Source organism: Haliotis asinina, chromosome 12, assembly GCF_037392515.1.
Source record: "Haliotis asinina isolate JCU_RB_2024 chromosome 12, JCU_Hal_asi_v2, whole genome shotgun sequence".
NCBI lineage: Eukaryota > Metazoa > Mollusca > Gastropoda > Lepetellida > Haliotidae > Haliotis > Haliotis asinina.
Window position 1 is genome coordinate 30935470 of NC_090291.1, and position 20418 is coordinate 30955887.

Below are 20418 nucleotides of genomic sequence, written 5' to 3' on the forward strand. Positions count from 1 at the left end.
TATTCAAAGCTGGTGATGAAAACTGGAAAATATCAAAGAATCACTTGAATTTTCCTGTTCCTTTATTTGTTCTCTGAGTATATGTCAGCAGATCATAATGGAGTGTGTGTTTTTTTTGTTTGTTGTATAACGTCGCACCTATTAATCTCACAGCTATAGCTCTGTATATAACTGAGTCTTGACCAGAGGGTCCAGTGACTGACATCATGAGCATGGACTAACATGGGTAATATGAGATGTGTCAACCAGGTCAGCGAGCCTGATAGTTGTTTCTTACAAGCATCTTCACGTAACATGTTCCTTTGACTACCGTTGGACTGTAGATTAGTTTTGGGCTAGCACAGTAATGATGTCCGGCATTGAGTGAGTTTAGTTTTACACATCACTCAGCAATAGTCCAGTTATATGGTGGCAGTCTGTAAATATTCAAGTCTGGACTAGACAATCATGTGATAAACAGCATAAGCATCGATCTGCACAAGTAGGACATGTATCAACCAAGATAACAGCGAGCCCCACCAGAGGGAATCGCGATCCTTCTAATTGCCTTACCACAAGCAAAGGTCACTGAAGGCCAATGTTCTAACCTGAACCTTCATGGGTTGTCAGGTATTGACAAAGCAGAACTGCTTCGTATATTTCAGTACAGTCTCATGAGATTTCAGGAACAATTTTAAGGTTGCAGTTGTGGCAACCATCGATCATAAGCATGACCATAATCTTGAACACCCATCATGCAAGTTGCCTTACACGACATACACCGGATGCTGAAGACCAGTTATAAAGGGCAACTTGCACTGGCATACAAGTAAATGAGTGAGTTTAGTTTTACGCCTCACTCAGCAATACTCCAGCTACATGACAGGGTCTTGTACATAATCGAATCTGCACCAGACAATCTGATGATTAAAATCATGAGCATCAATGACTTGTGTCAACCAAGTCAGCGTGTCAACCCAATCCCGTTAGTCGTCTCTTATGACAAGCATGGATAACTGAACTGAAATAATACCCTAACATCTACACACACAGCAAACCTGAAAATGGAAAAAAGGGTGGGTTGGGGATAGAAGTGGGTGGGTTGGGGATAAAATTGTTCCATCCAGGTATCCATGTCGTAAGAGACAACTAATGGGATCGGGCGCTCAGACTCATTGACATGGTTGACCCTAATCATTGTATCCCAATTAGAGATCAATTCTTCATCGGTGCATTATGCATATGATTACACAATGTCACTTAGACAGTGGTCAAATGCAACATATGTCATATTTGGGATTTCACTTTCTTAGTAAAGTACAAATTCTAATACTTTTTTTTGGTTGAGTCCCATCCGGGATTCGAACCCGCACCCTCAGAGTTAGGCACCTGATCGCCAGCACACAAAGTCAACCACCTAGCCCGCTCAGCCACCACAACATATGTTGCATTATGCATATATAGGCACATAACAGCAAATTACATGAACGTTTTACCCTTAAATTGCAGTAAGTTCCTCCAATGGACAATTAATTATGCATGGACATTCAACTGTGACATAATTTTATTTAGCATCAGATCTTCATTGTCTTACATCATTTGTTACATAAAACAAAGATAGAAATACAATAATAGTTTATACAAACTGGCATTTCAAACAAAACCATAACAACACATCCATCTCACTTACAGATAGACAGGGACCAAAATCATAACACAAAAAAGGTCATTTTCACATAATAATTACATGTAGTACATACTCACAACCGTATCACATATTTTATAACACAAACACTGTCATTTACCAAAGCGAATACATTCATATTCAAATATGCTGAGGGAAACAAATAAGGGAACACCGCTTGATGGCAGTGTTTATTTATTCACAGATTTCTCCCACAGCATTAGCTATTCAAAGCTGGTGATTATAACAGGAAAATATCAAATGAACACTTGAATTTCATGTGTTCCCTTATTTGTTTCTCTCAGTATATGTGCCTATGTGATTGCCATGAGCAGCAGAGAAAAACTCCATGGTCGAATAAAGCATTGAGAATATATAGCACATTAGATTTGGTGATTAATACTGTAGCTGAACAAGCTTACTGGAATAATTTCAGGATAGTGAAGAATATTGGCCATGTGATCAAAACCTCATCAACATCAACCATTTCATGAACATTTCATAAAACAAAGAGTCCTCAACCCATATTAAATAGAACGTTTATCCATTTCAATGTTCAACATGAAACATTATCAAGAACCAATACCAGTAACTGACATGGGATTGTAGAGTGAATCTGACTTTTATTTTATTCCCCAAGGGAAATCCGGTACATAAACCAAATATGATATAAATACATGTTACTTTTTAAAATTAGGTCACAGTGACCTATTATTCATAGTCATCACCAGTTATACATTATTTCCAAAAAGAGTCAATAGACTGATTATACCTTAAATCATGTCAGTAAAAACAACATCCATTTCTTATGACCTTTTACAGTGACCTTGACCATAAGATCAGAAGGTTGTTTTGCCAGATGTGTTCATTATGTTATCTTCTGTTCATGAAGGCCCAGGTCTGTTCCCTCTACATTGGCTCACTCTCATGTCTTGCCAAAGCTTGGGGTACGAACGTCCCAGCAGGGCCCTCAAAATGGTATCTGGGGAAAACAATGGTACAAGTGAGTTGAGCGCTTTATGCAGTTTCTTTAATTGCAATATTCCAGTCATATCAGGGTTGAGAATATCAGAAATGAGGTATGATAAGCCAACACAGTTAACACCAGGCTACACTACCACCTAAAAGAGTCAACAAGAGCATTTAGATCAAGTTCTCATAGAGAAGTCAAAGTGAGTGAGTGAGTGGTTTTAAGCTGCTGTTAGCAATATTTAAGGTATATGACAGCTGTCACGAACACAGCTGTTCTTGACATTGTGAAATATCATAACAGGGGAGACCAAAATAGGCTTAAAACACTGTGTATATCTGGAAATCAAATGCTTTGGTGTGATAAGCAATCTTAACCACTAAGCTACCCATCAGTCTCCACAACAAAATGGAGACTTGATACTCTGATTGAGGACGATAGTGGGTACATGCACCTACCCAAAGGACGATGTTGCTGGGGTACTCTCCATGTTGAACTCCGCCACTGGTACCCCCCTGCTAGCAACCTGGGGTGCAAACATGGCTGCTGGATACACAACCGAAGATGTCCCAACCTGCAGAGAGAGCAAAGGTATGAGTGATATGGTGTTCCTTTAGAAATACGTACGAAATATCTGGAAGAACAAAGTCAGAAACCTTCGTAACATATTGTACCCATTTGTGGAACTGATGGTGGAACCCAGATGTATGGAGTGACAAGCAAGGGCTTAAACAACTTGGCTACCTAACAGCTCCTAAAATATGAAGTCTCAGTTAGACAGAACAATCATTTCATTGATTTTGACATGAAATGCAACAGTCAGATATATTCAAGCTGATAAATAAAGATGGTAAGTGGTGCAATCTGTCTGGACAAACTTGTGACTGAAAGAATGAGCAACATGCACACTGTTGGGATTCTTCAGAGGCATTTATAAATGGTGAATATACAAGATGAATATATGGATGACTTCTCCTTCTTTAGGATAACTGTATATGGATGACAACTTCTTTAATACTGGAACACAATTCCAATTCTCCTTCTTTATTGTATAACATGACATTTCTGGGCTAATTCTTGCCCCTTCATCACTGACTAAAGATAGATGTACAAGATGTATTGTATATACCTGAATTACAATAACAGATCTCATTAACTAATCCACAGACTGATCATCCTGACTGATCTAACTGAATGATCCCAAAGACTGACCCCACAAACTGATCTCACTGACTGATCCTACAGACTGACCTCACTCACTGATCATCCTGACTGATCTCACTGACTGATCCTACAGACTGATCTCACTGACTGATCACATGGAGTGATCACACGGGCAGATCTCACTGACTGATCACATGGGCAGATCCCACAGATTGATCACATGGGCAGATCTCACAGACTGATCACATGGGCAGATCTCACAGACTGATTGCATGGGCAGATCTCACAGACTGATCACATGGGCAGATCTCACAGACTGATCACATATGCAGATCTCACAGACTGATTGCATGGGCAGATCTCACAGACTGATCACATGTGCAGATCTCACAGACTGATCACATGGGCAGATCTCACAGACTGATCACATGGGCAGATCTCACAGACTGATTGCATGGGCAGATCTCACAGACTGATCACATGGGCAGATCTCACAGACTGATCACATGGGCAGATCTCAAAGAGTGATCACATGGGCAGATCTCACAGACTGAACACATGAACCGATCTCATTGACTGTTCTCAATGACTATTCCCATGGAGTGATCTCATGCTCTGATCACTTGGACTGATCTGAAAGACTGACCACATGAACTGACCTCACTTACTGACTACATGGACTGACAGATAACTGATCACCTGTACTGATTCCAAGAACTTACCACCAGACAAAGGTCACACTTGTCCAGCTCTTCTCCAGATTGCATCAGGACATCCCTGTTCAGTGATTCTCCGAACCAAACCACATGTGGCCTCAGTAGGCCCCCACACCCAGGCTTTTTACACCTGAAATATTGCACAACACTAGAGCTTAAATCCATTCATCACCTGTACACCAAGTCCTTCATCTATTGCTTCAGACTGAGCAAATCATTACATTAGCTTAATCCTGTTGATGGCTTGTAAACCATTAGTTAAGTACATATAATCTTCATAGTGCTTACTCATATTTACCATGTCCGATATTATTAATACAGATCAATAACCCTGCATTTATTACACACCCATGTAAGATACTGCAATGTAATATTTTTGCTGCAATATTACTCTAGTGTCATACCACTAGATGTATGACATCATTAGGGTTCAGAGTTGTGACGTCACAATGCTAATGCTGCTCGTTTGACTCGAGGAAAACTTGGAGTTCTCACACTGTAGCTGCAGTTTCTTTCAATTTGTGTTGGAAGCTTTTACTCGTTTAACAAAAATGGTATTACACAGAAGGTCGTTAAGTATCCTTAAGTTAAAGGGGCACTGATGCGGAGCATTTTCCGTGGACTGGTGTAAACTTTTGTTATTGTTTTTCTCCCGTGAGTACCCGGATGATATCCCAGAATTCGTGACTGGTTCGTGACCTCTGCTGCGCAGTCCGTAAGCGCAATTGATAGTTTAATTATAGACAGATCAACTGAGGTGAAGTCAATTGTACTTCATTACAAATGTATTATGAAAACAAATGAAACACTTTGAAGGTTAATCATCTTCCAGTGGTAGAAATGGTAAAAAACTATTAGGACGGAAAAATAACGAAGCCAATGTACGTCTCTATATTTTGTCTCATAACCCTAATTAGTTTATTGTCATATTTGTATGATTCTGAAAATTAATAAAAGAACACACGATTTGCTTATACTCATAGTAAATTTCTAACATAACAGCAACATTTATACATTGTATAGATTGCCAATATGGATCCTATTTCACATACATACGCGATCTAGTGTGTGTTTTCTGTCATACAGATTCTGTTGAATGCTACAACAAATAAATTAAAACAAAATGCAAACAATGAACGTGAAACAGACTAATTTTATAGCAACAGTGTCAGGCTACTACCTTGTTCAGGAATGTATCCATCAATATCCACGTAAAAGAAATCGTATTCCATTCATCTGCAGCTGGTAAATAATCCTGCTCTGTGTCGCGTGTCTTACAACTGTCTCATTTGCGAAGAAGTAACACATCGTTTCACGTCTTTCGTTGGTGAAAACTAGATAAACCTCTCATTGGTCTCCCAAGATAGCACACCTGGCAACTAATTGTATGATGTCCACTATTCTAAGTAATTTAGTTGACCAATATTGAGCAATCAATCAATCAACGCAAGGGTGGTTAATTCTTTGAAGGGAGGATGTTGTTTTTGCACTCACACTTTACGACAGGGTGTAGTCATCTACACACACTGCCTTTTGACAAATCCACTAGAAGAACAAAAGTAATTAATCAATCAGTGTGTTATCGGTTAATCCTTTGATCGATGTTTGTTTTTGTAACTCAGCTGATAAACCCTCTTGCATCACTTACATGCACATATTACATAACATACAATACATTTGCCAATACAGACCTTAATTTATAATGTTGAGTATTTACTCCAGACAGGAGAAATGCCAAATGGGAACCTTTGTTGAGTAACCGAAGTGGTGTTGCTACTAATTATACCTGTTATAAATTCATGAATTGACCATCAAGAGAATGATGACAAATAACACGTGTAGGTTTACACCATCAAACGCGAGTTACAGCAAGGAAGATGTAATCTCTGTGTCGCATGCAGCCTGAAAACACTTATGGGCCGAAACTGTTTTGAGGATACCAACGGAATTTCGTTACATAAGGAATACACACAGGCATTTGCTGTGTACTTTGGTAAATAAGTGAAATAAGTTTTTTTCACGTAAGACAATTTTCAGATTTCTCTACCAAAGCCAAGGTCATTGTTTTTTTGTTTACGAATTCAAATAAATCAACTGTGTGTTTTATTATCATAAATAATAAACCATTGTAGCTACCATAGCTACCAAAATTTACGTATGCTATTTGCTATCACAGCTCAACCAACACTCAAAACTACCTAAATATAAAGCTTTGCAATCTTCCGTACTGAAACAAATGGGTTGCTACGTGCCTGTAGACATCATATTTTCATGTAACATGATTAAATATAGAGGTTAAAAACACAGAAATAGGATCAAATTGGATCAGTAAGTATACCATCCAAGCATCCGAAAAGAACTACACTGCTGGGATATATGGTTACGATGAGACAAGGAATACCATGGATATTTTTAAACAAATGGCATGTGATGGGCATCCAGCCTCCTGACTGTTTAAGTGAAGAAATTTTGCTAATATGGACAGGAGCCCAGTTCCTTTGTCCGTCACGGTCGAAGGAGTGGGCGCTGACCAATTTGCGGTCTGCTTTCGTAATTAGACCGTTGGCGAGAAGCATTATTCGCTCCGCATCAGTGCCCCTTTAAGTTAAGTTTTAACCCTGATCTTCACAGTTATTCCCCTTTATACATGCAGCTGAAACCTGCATAACATCTTACATAGGAAGCTGGTCAACAGGTATTCGGGCTTCAGACACATCAGGCTCCGGTGCACTGAAAATTCAAACAGAGCTAATGACACACAAATATTCAAGAATTTTATCTAGGATAAAATATTCAAATAATATACGGTGAAACTTCAGGAGAGTATTCAGGGTTTAATCAATCATTTTTTTTGCAACTTCTAAATGAATTAACAGTTAAAAAAACCAAGTAATATACATTAAGCACAACCACTTGAGTGTTAATGAGTGAAATTAATCAAAATGGTAGACTGCGTTACACATGTAAATGTCACATGTATATTTTTCTAAAAAGAAATACCTATTAAGATTCAAAAGCAAGAGTGCCAGCTTTTGTATGAAACATGATTGACCAATGAAATTCTCAAAGAAATAAATAGTGAGAAATAGCAAGAAATCTTTTCTTGAAAAATATTCAAGCTTATGTCCCTTTTCTTTCCATGTGCCACTGATGTACAGTACTTGGCCATAAGTGAGTCATCATTGGTGAAATTTCCATACGACTTACATGTTAATCAGCTGCTGCAAGAGTAATTTTCATAAATTGAGAAGTAATTTTTATATTTTGCAAACACGTTGGAAGTCATCTTCAGCTATGTATACATAATTTTCAACTTATCAGTTATCGAATGACACCTGATTAAGCAAAATAAGAACGACTTAATTTTAATCTATCGCATATAGACAGCTACATTAAACCTGATTGGCATGTTTAATACAGGTTGTTTTAATAAATGTAGTTTTCTTAATAATCATTGGAAAATGGAAATTATGTGTAAGTAGCCAAGATGATTTCCCTGCTGGTAGATAAGTACTGAAAGCAATTCAACCAACTAAAACTAAATTTATGAAAATTATACTTGCAACAGTTAATTGACCTGTAAGTGTATGTGAATTTCACTATAGTTTTTGTAACACAACTGTGTGGGGCCCTCGTTTCCCCAACTACAAGGGTCCAATCTGATGAAAATTTTGCTAGTGGTTCATTTCACTGTTATTTACGAAGGAACTATTTTGGTTCCACTAAATCCCTGTGGCAGGCAAAAGTGAATTTCAAAACATTTTGGACACTGTGATATGCATTACTGAATAATACCCAGTGTTAAGTGAGCTCTAAATTTAAGAAAATCCTGCTTTCTGGTGATAAAGATGATGATGTTGAAATCATTTTGGTAATGAAGATTTGGTAGTGAATGGGTACAGCAGATTCATCCTATCAAAAGGAGGATGTAATTCTCTGAAATGTCAAAATGGTTTGGTCATATTGTTTGGTATTTGTAATACTGTCTCTCACCATAGAACTGGAGAACTCACCCTTTGCCTCGTAAGCTTTCACAGATAGGGCTGTCCCTATTTACAGCCACATCACTACATTTGGTGCATCGTGTCTTGAATAACGATCCTGAATTGACAAAAAAGATATTCCTGGGCTAAAATTGAGTTTCAGCAGCCATTGCTGTTTGTAAGAGTTGACTTCCTGCACATTCTTATTTGTCAGTTGTTTAATATTGAACTCAGTAATAGTTCAGCTAGGGATGTCAGTCTGTATGTATCAGAAACTGGACCAGATCAACCAGTCACTGCAATCATGAACATTCATCTACACAATTGCAAGTCAATGTGATGTCAATCTAGAAACATATGTCGACTATGAGCATAACCTAGTTTCTTAATACAATGACTGCCCAGTACTGTTCTATTCTCAGATACAAGAACCAAAGGTGACCGGTCGGCCATGTAACATATTAAGCCAGAGTTTAACAGCAAACCTGAAATAACATTTAGAACAGCAACAGCAAAAAATTCAAAATTACTTCTCTGAAATAAATACATACAGATTCAACAGCATTCAGCTCTTAAAACAGTATACGTTCTGCATGTTTCAATTAAAGATAAATTCTCGGACTCTGGAAATAAGAAAGTCAGACAAATTCACGAATATTTTTATGAACCACAGTTAAATGGAAATTAAGTCCATAAACCAAAAATTATTCTATTACCCAGGGTTCAAGGATTACCCACCATGAAGTTCTTGTATATTCTGTGTCCCTGCGGTTCGGTGGAGTTCATCGATGTTCTGTGTTATGACGACCACACGACGCCCCTGTGACGCAAGGCGCTTCTCGCATTCCGCTATCGCTTTGTGAGCCTATGGAAGGACAAGTTTTGCTTAGTGAACTGAAAATCCAGGGGCTCCTCTCACAAAGCAACCATTACTAAGGTTAATCTTAACTCCCTTTTGTTAGGGTTAAGAATTTGCCGAGACAAAATGTGTAAGAAATCCCTTGTGAACCAGCAAAACAGAACAAAGACAAGTCTAAAACATTCAAATATTATTAGCAAAGTGTGGTGTAGTGTAACGAAATACACTGAGACTAAGGTTACTTAGACTGATAATTAATAACAACCCAAATCACGGGAAATACACACTCATAACACATTGTTTAACATTGCACTAAGTTTACCTTAGATTTAGGTTAAAGTGTTAAAGGTTAAAGAGTTAAGGTTAACCTTAGTAAAGGTTGATTTGTGAAAGGAGAGCCAGATCTATTTTGTTTCTGACAAGTCTAGCTTCAATCTCTCAAACAGATTTTTAATAACACTGAAATTGAAAGAACCGTGACCAAATTTTCAAAATAAATGAAAAATAAAACTGCAGACAAAAGAAATAAAATGAACTTATAAAGATATGGAACAAGAGCTTACTAATCATGATTATCATTATTATGCATTATATAGATGGTAAAATATTGCCCATATTTTGTAAATGTGTGCATTTAAATGTTCAAACAAATAAACCATTGTATTAACATGCTACATAACGTCATTTCTCTACTCGCTCTCACTAATCAAAAACCTCACAACTTGAGTGTAGCCTTCCTTGATTAAAATAATAATTGCCTCTGATCACAAAATTTAATTTACATAAAAGTCACCATGATAATTTTTCACAAAATCCAAAGAGTCCAAATGCTTCCATTCATCTCAGACCTGTCTAGATCTGTGTGTCTTTATTTCCGCTCAATTATCACTACATGGTTTTCAAGACCTGCAGTGAAAATGACATATTGCATGGATAAGTGTGACCATTTTCACATCTCCTGTAAAATGCTTCGTGGGATATAACAACTTCTACATGAGCTGTATTAACGGATACATATGACAGCAATCAGCCTCGTGAGTTCACTATATATGTTTCAGCCAGGCTACATTCTTGCAAAAATGCATCCCCATTTATCGCCAGGGTATACAAAATCTTAAGCTCCTTTTAAAAATATTCCACCCATGACACATTTGGGACACTAGATTTATGCCACTATTAGCAATATTCCAGTGGCACCCGTGAAGGTCCCGGGGTAGAATAGGCCTTCAACAACCCATGCTTGCCACAAAAGGCGACTGCATAATGCTTGTCGTAAGATGCGACTAACAGAATCGGGTGGTCAGACTCGCTGACTTGGTTGACACATGTCATTGGTTCCCAATTGTGCAGATCAATGCCCATGTTGTTAGTCACTGGACAGTCTAGTCCAGATTCGATTATTTTCAGACCGCCACCGTATAGCTGGAATATTGCTGGGTGCGGCTTAAACCTCAACTCACTCACTCACTTCTTTTGTGCAAGCATGGGTTGCTGGAGACCCATTCTACCCCGCATCTTCATGGGTCTCCAATAACCAAGGCATAAGTGACCTGTCAAAATTCACAAACACACTTGAAACATTAGTAACAATACCCAAGTTACTTCCACCTACTACTACTATTAATTCCTGCACAGGAACTGTCACTTCCCACTTGCTATTGCCAAAATGTGATTAAAAGAAAGTATTAACATGAAATGTTGACTATGCAATGCATTTACTAAGACTGTCCCACACCTTGTCAGTGGATGTCCTTCTGTGGCACAAAACAGCATATCTTAAAAGACATGATGGCATGGCTCGCTGATGCTACTACAGTCTTCGTCACGCCTGTGGTTTTGACTTTGAGTGTAAAATTCTACATCTCAGGCTAGTTTCGGGAATTGGTTAAAATCTCAAAATTGAGTATGGTCCAAACAACAGATCAAAAATAATTGGTCAGCATCATTTATCAGATTTTCCTCTTATGTTTATTAATTCACATAAAAAACAACAACATGTAGTTCTTTGTGCGTGCTCTGAAAATTTCACAATATGCATTTGCAAATTCCACATCTTTAACTGATGACTAGTATGTGACAAGCATCAATTTCCTGGAGTCTTTAGATAAATCCAGTCATGACATCGAACAAGCTTTTAGCGCTTATGAAATATAAACTTAATGACAGAAAACAAACCAACCTTGTAAAAAATATTGTTAATGCAAACAACTGTCCCAAAATTGTGTATATTTGATTATGAAAAAACATGATCAATTGCTTACTCCTTTAGTCAATGCAACCAATTTTCGATTATTTCAGTAAGTAGCAACACCACTCGAAGGTATGTCAAAGTAGACCTGGTTCCATGGAAGTTGACAAACATATTTAAATGCAAGTAAATTACGAGAATTTAATGATGCAGGATGTAGTTCTAAACATTCATCAAATTACACTGCCAGTAAAAGCCACTGATTCTGTTTGTAGCAGCCAATGTGATAAAATGAATCCTTTTCATGCAATCAGTCTTTATCCTTCAATTCTTTCCACTATAATCTTTTACACAAATTTAGAGACAATTAACAGTATTGAAAAAAATGGGCTAGGGTTACTTGCTTATGTAGAAAACATGAACTAACCGCATTAGGGCTTTTGCTCAGCATTACTTCTCGTCTGTAATGGTAAAATTCCCACACCAGTGAAGGATTCTCCTGAAATGCTTCAGGTGTTGCTAGGTCCTGAAAGAGAAATGCCAATATGTCAGCAGCATCACTTTTGTCTGTTATAGTAAAATTCCCACACCAGTAAAATTCCCACACCAGTGAAGGATTCTCCTGAAATGCTTCAGGTGTTGCTAAGTCCTGAAAGAGAAATGCCAATATGTCAGCAGCATCACTTTTGTCTGTTATAGTAAAATTCCCACACCAGTAAAATTCCCACACCAGTGAAGGATTCTCCTGAAATGCTTCAGGTGTTGCTAGGTCCTGAAAGAGAAATGCCAATATGTCAGCAGCATCACTTTTGTCTGTTATAGTAAAATTCCCACACCAGTAAAATTCCCACACCAGTGAAGGATTCTCCTGAAATGCTTCAGGTGTTGCTAGGTCCTGGAAGAGAAATGCCAATATGTCAGCAGCATCACTTTTGTCTGTTATAGTAAAATTCCCACACCAGTGAAGGATTCTCCTGAAATGCTTCAGGTGTTGCTAGGTCCTGAAAGAGAAATGCCAGTATGTCAGCAGCATCACTTTTGTCTGTTATAGTAAAATTCCCACACCAGTGAAGGATTCTCCTGAAATGCTTCAGGTGTTGCTAGGTCCTGAAAGAGACACGCCAATATGTCAGCAGCATCACTTTTGTCTGTTATAGTAAAATTCCCACACCAGTGAAGGATTCTCCTGAAATGCTTCAGGTGTTGCTAGGTCCTGGAAGAGAAATGCCAATATGTCAGCAGCATCACTTTTGTCTGTTATAGTAAAATTCCCACACCAGTGAAGGATTCTCCTGAAATGCTTCAGGTGTTGCTAGGTCCTGGAAGAGAAATGCCAATATGTCAGCAGCATCACTTTTGTCTGTTATAGTAAAATTCCCACACCAGTGAAGGATTCTCCTGAAATGCTTCAGGTGTTGCTAGGTCCTGAAAGAGAAATGCCAGTATGTCAGCAGCATCACTTTTGTCTGTTATAGTAAAATTCCCACACCAGTGAAAGATTCTCCTGAAATGCTTCAGGTGTTGCTAGGTCCTGGAAGAGAAATGCCAATATGTCAGCAGCATCACTTTTGTCTGTTATAGTAAAATTCCCACACCAGTGAAGGATTCTCCTGAAATGCTTCAGGTGTTGCTAGGTCCTGAAAGAGAAATGCCAGTATGTCAGCAGCATCACTTTTGTCTGTTATAGTAAAATTCCCACACCAGTGAAGGATTCTTCTGAAATGCTTCAGGTGTTGCTAGGTCCTGAAAGAGAAATGCCAATATGTCAGCAGCATCACTTTTGTCTGTTATAGTAAAATTCCCACACCAGTGTAGGATTCTCCTGAAATGCTTCAGGTATTGCTAGGTCCTGGAAGAGAAATGCCAATATGTCAGCAGCATCACTTTTGTCACAAAACTAAACGTACTCACTCAAATCTTTGCTAAGGTACCTTGAAAGATGGCATGAAGATACATATTCATCATAAAAGGATGGATATATTTGTAATACTTTGTGATAAAGGGAATGCTTCTACCTGAGCTTGGTACTTCCTCCAAAAGCCTCCTGCTCCTCTGAATGTGGGGACCCCACTCTCTGCACTTACACCAGCCCCAGTTAACACGACTATGTGTTTCGCCTTGGCAAAATCCTTACGAAATGCTGCCATGTCTGAACTTGGTTGCTGAAAAGAACATATTTAAAATGTCTTCATTATGATGCATAAAAACAACAACAGCAGTGATTATATGGAAATGTAGTCTTTTTTCAGTGGTGCCACAGAGTGAGTGAGTGAGTTATAATTTAACGTATTAAAGCCAGGGGATATTGTGATAAGAACAAACATGATTATAAAGAATATGTATATATTATGAAACCCATCATCAAAGTACGGTAAAACAACTAGAGCATCACAATTCAAATATAAAACTAGTATATGAAGTTAAAACTAACAGCACAATTTGGACAAGCCATAATTTTAAAATAGGCTTTTTGCTACCTGCATGGACCCTAGTTGGATTTACACCATCCCCTCAGATGCTGGCGATTGTAGGAAAATGTAACCAATTTAAAATGAAAAAAATACTGTTTATAAAAAACTGCTTAGTTCGAATTTGACTTTGAAAGTTTTGGGACTTGCATATATACCCTCTCAGGTGGACAATAATTTTACGATACTATAACCCCCTTTGAGGGTACAGCCACTAACAATGCAGTTGTGACTTCAGACCACCATGTATAAAATACCAACTTTGCATTTACCAAACATATCATTCAAAATTTATCAAATAATTCTATTTCCTTTAAAATGTGAATGATTAAATGATAATTAACATTCAAAAGATCCTTCATTATTTTGACATGAAAATATTTATCCCTTGTGATAGCAAAATTCAACAATTCATTAGTTTCTGATATTTTAAACGTCAGTTTTAGGTCAACGTGTGGCCTAACTATTTGCCAAGGAGAAGAAAGAAGATGGGAAGGAGATATATTCTCCAACCCAAAGCCAGCAGCAGACATATGTTGTTGGATTCTTATCCTGGTGCCACAGAGCACAAGAAAGATAATGTAGGCTTGCCTTTGTTAAAGCATGTTTGCCCCAGCCTTTGATGATGCATGCTTAAAACATCACAATAACGCCATTTTTATTTATTGTATATTAAGCCAGTAAACAACATGTCAACATGAGAGCTGGATTTCCTCAACACTGTCATTATATATACTAGTTCAATTGTCATGGACCAACAAAATTGTGCTATCATCCAGTCATGGGCTCTGAAATTCAAATTGGCCACACTTACACAAAAACACCACCCCAGTTTCAAGGGGTGCAAAAACTGGAAAAAGGACACAACTTTCAATTCATCACGCAATGAATCAGCTGTGTTTGACTCACTGAACAAAATATTTAACAACATAAATCAGGTCAATCCAGCTAAAATGACTTAGATAAAAGTTCAATGGTGAGTACAATGATAGTGTACATAAATATATAATAATTCTTACATAGGCCTTTCAAACACTACTGTAAATTAAAAACATCAAAAAAAATCTGTGGTTTGTTTCCCCAACAAAAAGAAACTGGGCTGATGTTTGAAACATTAACAGATGATGAAAAACATGTAATACTATCGTAAGCAAATCTGTTTTTACTAAAATCCATTTCCTGAGGAACAATTCTACCCTGTTAGCTAAGTTTGAAATGGTCAGTGATGGTTAATTTTCAGTTCAAACTGAGACGGGCAGAGATATAGCCCTTTACGTGGCCAAGAAAAGTGTATCCAGTACACAGCGAATGGATACAGTAAAAATGGACTAGTGTATTTGACAAGCTGGAGTGTGGTATTTCTTCCCATTAACACTACTGCAATATATCCGTGATACTGTTTCTACTAAACTTGTGTGAACAATGCACTAAGTCAATTTTAACAACAGACTAGTGTAGTTTTCAAGGAAATCCACACGGATATGGATTTGATCAGTCTTGCATAATGGCTATTACAAAGATCCCCTAAATCTGAGCCATTTGGCAGTTTTAGATTAGAATACTGATCATAAAAAGGCACCCTAAATCTTCAGCTTTCAACATTAAGCCTTTCCCATGGCCCACCAGTCTTGCATTCTTTGTCGATGATTTCAAAGTTCTTTTGGGTAATGACATTGACAAGTCTTTGTGGATAAACAACTTCTTTATTGTATACAAGCGAAGCTTCGGTATAACCACTTATATCGTTTTCATGCTTCAAAATGGTACAAGTGACGGTTTTAATTTATGGCTAGTGTGCTTGATGATGATTTTAAGAGGGGGGAGGTAGCATGAGTCAGTCCCCTCTGGATTCCACGATTCCGTGGTTGCAGACTTACAACCTCTAGAATTACTCAAACAGTTCAGTTAGCTGGACAGACAAAATGCATGCAGGATGTATTGTTTGTTTTCTTTACAGCTGCACAGCAATTTCCAAGCTGATAATGGTGGTCCCATGAAGTATACTTTTTGTAAGAGGCAAGTAATGTGGTTGGGTAGTCAGGCTAGCTGACTTTGATGAATGTCATTGTATCCCAGATGCGCTGACAGATGCTTATGATGCCTTGTCGACACTTGATTACTTACAGACCACTATCAGTGTTAAACCACAGCAAACAAAAACCCCAAGGTTTGTGATGGACATTGCTTGGAAAGTAAATAAAGACCAAGGATTATGTATATTATAAAGTGTGACATCATAAAGAGTGTGACATCATAAAATGTGACATCATCAGTTTAATACTGCAATTCTGTATGCAGAGTTTAAATGCTGAAAGGATGAATATAATTTTTTTCATTTGCCAGACTGTTTGTTTTTCACTGCACTCAGCATTATTCAATGGATATGATCTACCATTACTGGGCATGGACCAGAGAAACCAGTGATTTACACAATGAACAAATGACATCAGCCAGGTAACTCTGTGTAACTTCAAAAATAATAGAACAGTAATTCCTTTTCAACCCATGATAGTCATCCGGGTCTGAATTGGTTTTCAGCAAACCATGCTGGTCGTAAGATTCAGATTGATGCTCATAATGTTGATCACTTGATCACAATTATTTACAGACGTCTTATATCTGGAATATTAATGAGTGTGGCATTCAACACCAAACAAGCAAAAGAAACTATTATTAAAGAAAAGCACTTCTTTTTCAACCACAGCACTTGCATTTGAAATAATCATGTGCATAGTTATGAACTAGCAAATGCAGTTACAACAGTATCAATTTTACTGACGTATTTGAGGTATAAACTGCAATTCATTTTGTGCAGGAAACACATTAGATATTGAAGTCTTTGAAGTTTAAAGGACAAGGAAGAGCTTTCAATTTGGCACTTTTTTATATCAAACTGTAAATCTTTTCCATCACAGTGAGCATGATGTTGATACAGTAACCTACTAGACAAAGCTTGCAAAAATTTCTTTCTGCTTGTTACTCCCTTTGAAATACACAAGGTCATGTGGAGTTAATAAACAAAGTTTAAAAAAATGACAAAATATTTATGAACGGTCCAATAAAAGTCAGACAGAAGTAAACTTTAATGGATGTCAACTTCAATAATATCTCTACCTGGTAATAAAAGAATATACATGTAGTTACATTAGTAAGTGTAAGGAAAATTCTTTACAATCAAATTTTCTTATTAAATGAATTCAATATTATTGTCAAGATATCATTGCTATTTTCAAGAAAGTGTTTGATACATACAGAAATGTCTGTACTGCAATTTGATAAAAAAGTATTAAATTTGACTGGGTTTTTTCCAGTGACAAGAATTTTTATTAATCTAGCCTTAACAGCTGTCTGTCCTAAGCCATTGTATGTGTATATTTGTTTTTCACAAAAAAAGAAACTGAATCCAAAGACACTAGTGTTGGAAAATCATTAAAATATCACAATTAACAACTGCTTCATTACCAACAAAAAATCATTGAAAACAATTGGTTAGCATCATTTTTCAGATTTTCCTATCCACGTTGTTATTCTAGATTGTATAAGATGATGCAACTTGCTACTTTTAAGTGATGACTAATATATCATGAACATACATTTCCTTGAGTCTTCAAGAAATACTCAGTCATGACGTTTTGGTTAGTGAAGTAAGTTTTCTAAGAATTAAACAGGTTTTCAGACTCTGACAACTTTGATGATAGATTCCATTGTCAAGTGTTTCAAAGATGTTCGATTCTGAGAAAATGTGATCAATGGCTTGGTTGTTTGGTCACTGCAACCAATCTTCGATTATTTCAAATAATTGGACATCACTACTAGCCACATGGACATGTACATGACCGGTATATTTTGTTTTGCAATAAAAACACAACAAAAACAAAAATGAAGAACTTCAGTAATATGAGAAACAACAGTTTAGAGTATATCCTTAAAATTTGGAGCTTTATGTGTATCACTTCTAAATGTTAGTCAAAGAGCTTACTGATCATTCACACGTTTTGTTTATTTGTTGTTAAAAGAAATCTACTACAATCCTGGAGCCATTCTACCCAGGGCTCCACAGTATTTTTTGTATGTCTTATTTACTACTTATTTATGACTATTTACTTATATTTTGTCATTTATACTGCACGTGTGAAGGTCCCGGGGTAGAATAGGCCTTCAGCAACCCATGCTTGCCACAAAAGGCCACTATGCTTGTCGTAAGAGGCGACTAACGGGATTGAGTGGTCAAACTCGCTGACTTGGTTGACACATGTCATCGGTTCCCAATTGCACAGATCGATGCTCATGTTGTTGATCACTGGATTGTCTGGTCCAGACTCGATTATTTACAGACCACCGCCATATAGCTGGAATATTGCTGAGTGCTGCGTAAAACTAAACTCACTCACCCACTCACTCACTCATTCATACTGGATATATGGTCTCTGTTGATGTTGATAAGATATATTTCTCAAAACACATTCATGATTTTTCTCCCACTCTACAGGGTTTCATAAGTTTATGAACCAATATTCTGAAAAGTAATTACTCTTATGGATAAGGGTCAGATGTAACATTTTGATCATTTTGGGATTACATAGATTCTATTTCTGTTAGGTAAAGAACCATCTGACATTCAAATTCACACTCAAGTTGGCAAATGACCAGCAACATGCACTGAACTTGGACAAAGTACAGTGACAACATGTCCCAGTCCACCCAGATGTGAATGGGTACCTTGTAAGGATGGGAAAGCCACATTAATGTGGTGCACCTGTAGCTACTGGTTGCAAGGTTTGCATTATCCCCAGAGAAAATCTGATCTGCAGCAAATAAACAAACAAACAAACAAACAAACAAACAAACAAACAAATAAATAAATAAATAAATAAATAAATCGCCTATGATCTAACCCACTCAGGCACAGTGACTTCCACAAATACTTTATTTCCTCTAATAAGTGTCCAGGCTCTTATATTTTCAACAACAGACTTCCAGACCTTACCCTTACTTGCTTATTAGAGACTCAGTGTTTATTGTGCATACTGGGAGTAATTGCTGTAAAGATTAGTGAGCTGCTTTACTCCAGTGCTTATTAGAGTCCCAGCGCTTATTACATGTAGTCCTACTGCTTATTAGAGGAACAATAGTAATAGCAATAATTATGATAGTAAAATTTTACAAAACCATAACTGGATACTTTGGCGACAAACCCCCCCAAAATAACTAGTCACACACATGCAAAACATGTTCACAGATGCTTGCAGATAAACATGGTCTTATTGACTCATAGCATACTAAATCATATAAATAATGTTCATTGACTCAAGAGATCACCTTGACTCGAGTTAGCCTATCCATAACTCAAAACAACTTTCTTCATGGGCTTACGAAGGTTGTAGGGGTCGGCGTTAGAGGGTTGGCTACAGTTTTGATGTAAGATCTAATGTTGACACCCGTTTAGGAATCTGTGAATAATAAAATATTTGAAACTTTAAAACAAAAGATGAATGTATTCATACCTGTCGTCCTGCCATGGTGACTGTCAAACACTTTCCCACCAGGAAATCTGTCGTCCGTGCCCACGGGTTGACTAGTCTTATTAGACTAACACACAGTGACCCGGATCTTTGGGACAACATTTAGCCGGGACTTCCTTGTTTAGAAATGATTCACTCACAAGCAATAATGTAGTACTTGGATATTCATAGTCCATGGTCATAAAGATTTTTTAAAGAGTTTCGACAAGCTGGAAAGCGGTTTTCGAACTGCCGGTGACTTTGGCTACCATGCATAGTCTTCATTAAAACTATTACATCAAGTTATATGGTTTCTACCTTGACACATGCAAGATGCATTCAAAACAAGATCAAACAATCTACTTGAAACGTCCACGAATATTTGCCAACATACCAAAAGTGAATTTAGGCAAAGACGGGTATGTATAAGCCATCGTTTACCGTTTGATCGCATGCGAGGTGGAGGTAAATATATTAGAGTTATCTCCCTTTGCACGTTCTGCCACAAGCTCCTTCTCAGCGCGTGACACTTTCATGAAACCCATGTGTGAGGAGCTCGGATATACAAATGAACCATGAATCACAAGTTCATGAAACAGCTTGAACAACAAACAAACAAACAAACAAACTTCATCAAAGCAGAAAGAACTGGAGTTTTCAGTGATGATTAGTTCATAAACACATAAGCAAAGGCGAACTATGACAACATAATTGTTTCAGTCAAAAATGACCGCAGCCAATAATTAACCTCACCTGCACATGTGGAACGAGACCTGCATCACAACAGAGGCAATAAGATAAAATTCCATGTGAGTATAGCTTCTGAAGGGAATATTCAATTATTCGATTCGAGGGACAGGTTTTACTTTTCGTTAGTGACACCACTTCCCAGGTTTATGCTTTACA

At 37.4% G+C, this 20418-nt stretch overlaps 1 protein-coding gene across 1 annotated transcript; it reads right to left on the bottom strand.

Moving 5' to 3' along the window:
- Positions 1 to 44: 44 nt before the first annotated feature.
- On the bottom strand, positions 45 to 20013 carry LOC137257748 (NAD-dependent protein deacylase-like). The gene is made up of 9 exons (XM_067795168.1): positions 19516 to 20013; positions 13559 to 13705; positions 11971 to 12069; positions 9235 to 9361; positions 8527 to 8614; positions 7190 to 7243; positions 4520 to 4643; positions 3092 to 3207; positions 45 to 2645 (listed from the first exon to the last, which is right to left on the bottom strand). Exons 1-9 carry the CDS (start codon positions 19633 to 19635, stop codon positions 2573 to 2575), a joined length of 948 nt encoding a protein of 315 aa, XP_067651269.1. The 5' UTR covers positions 19636 to 20013; the 3' UTR covers positions 45 to 2572.
- Between the last annotated feature and the right edge of the window lie 405 nt (positions 20014 to 20418).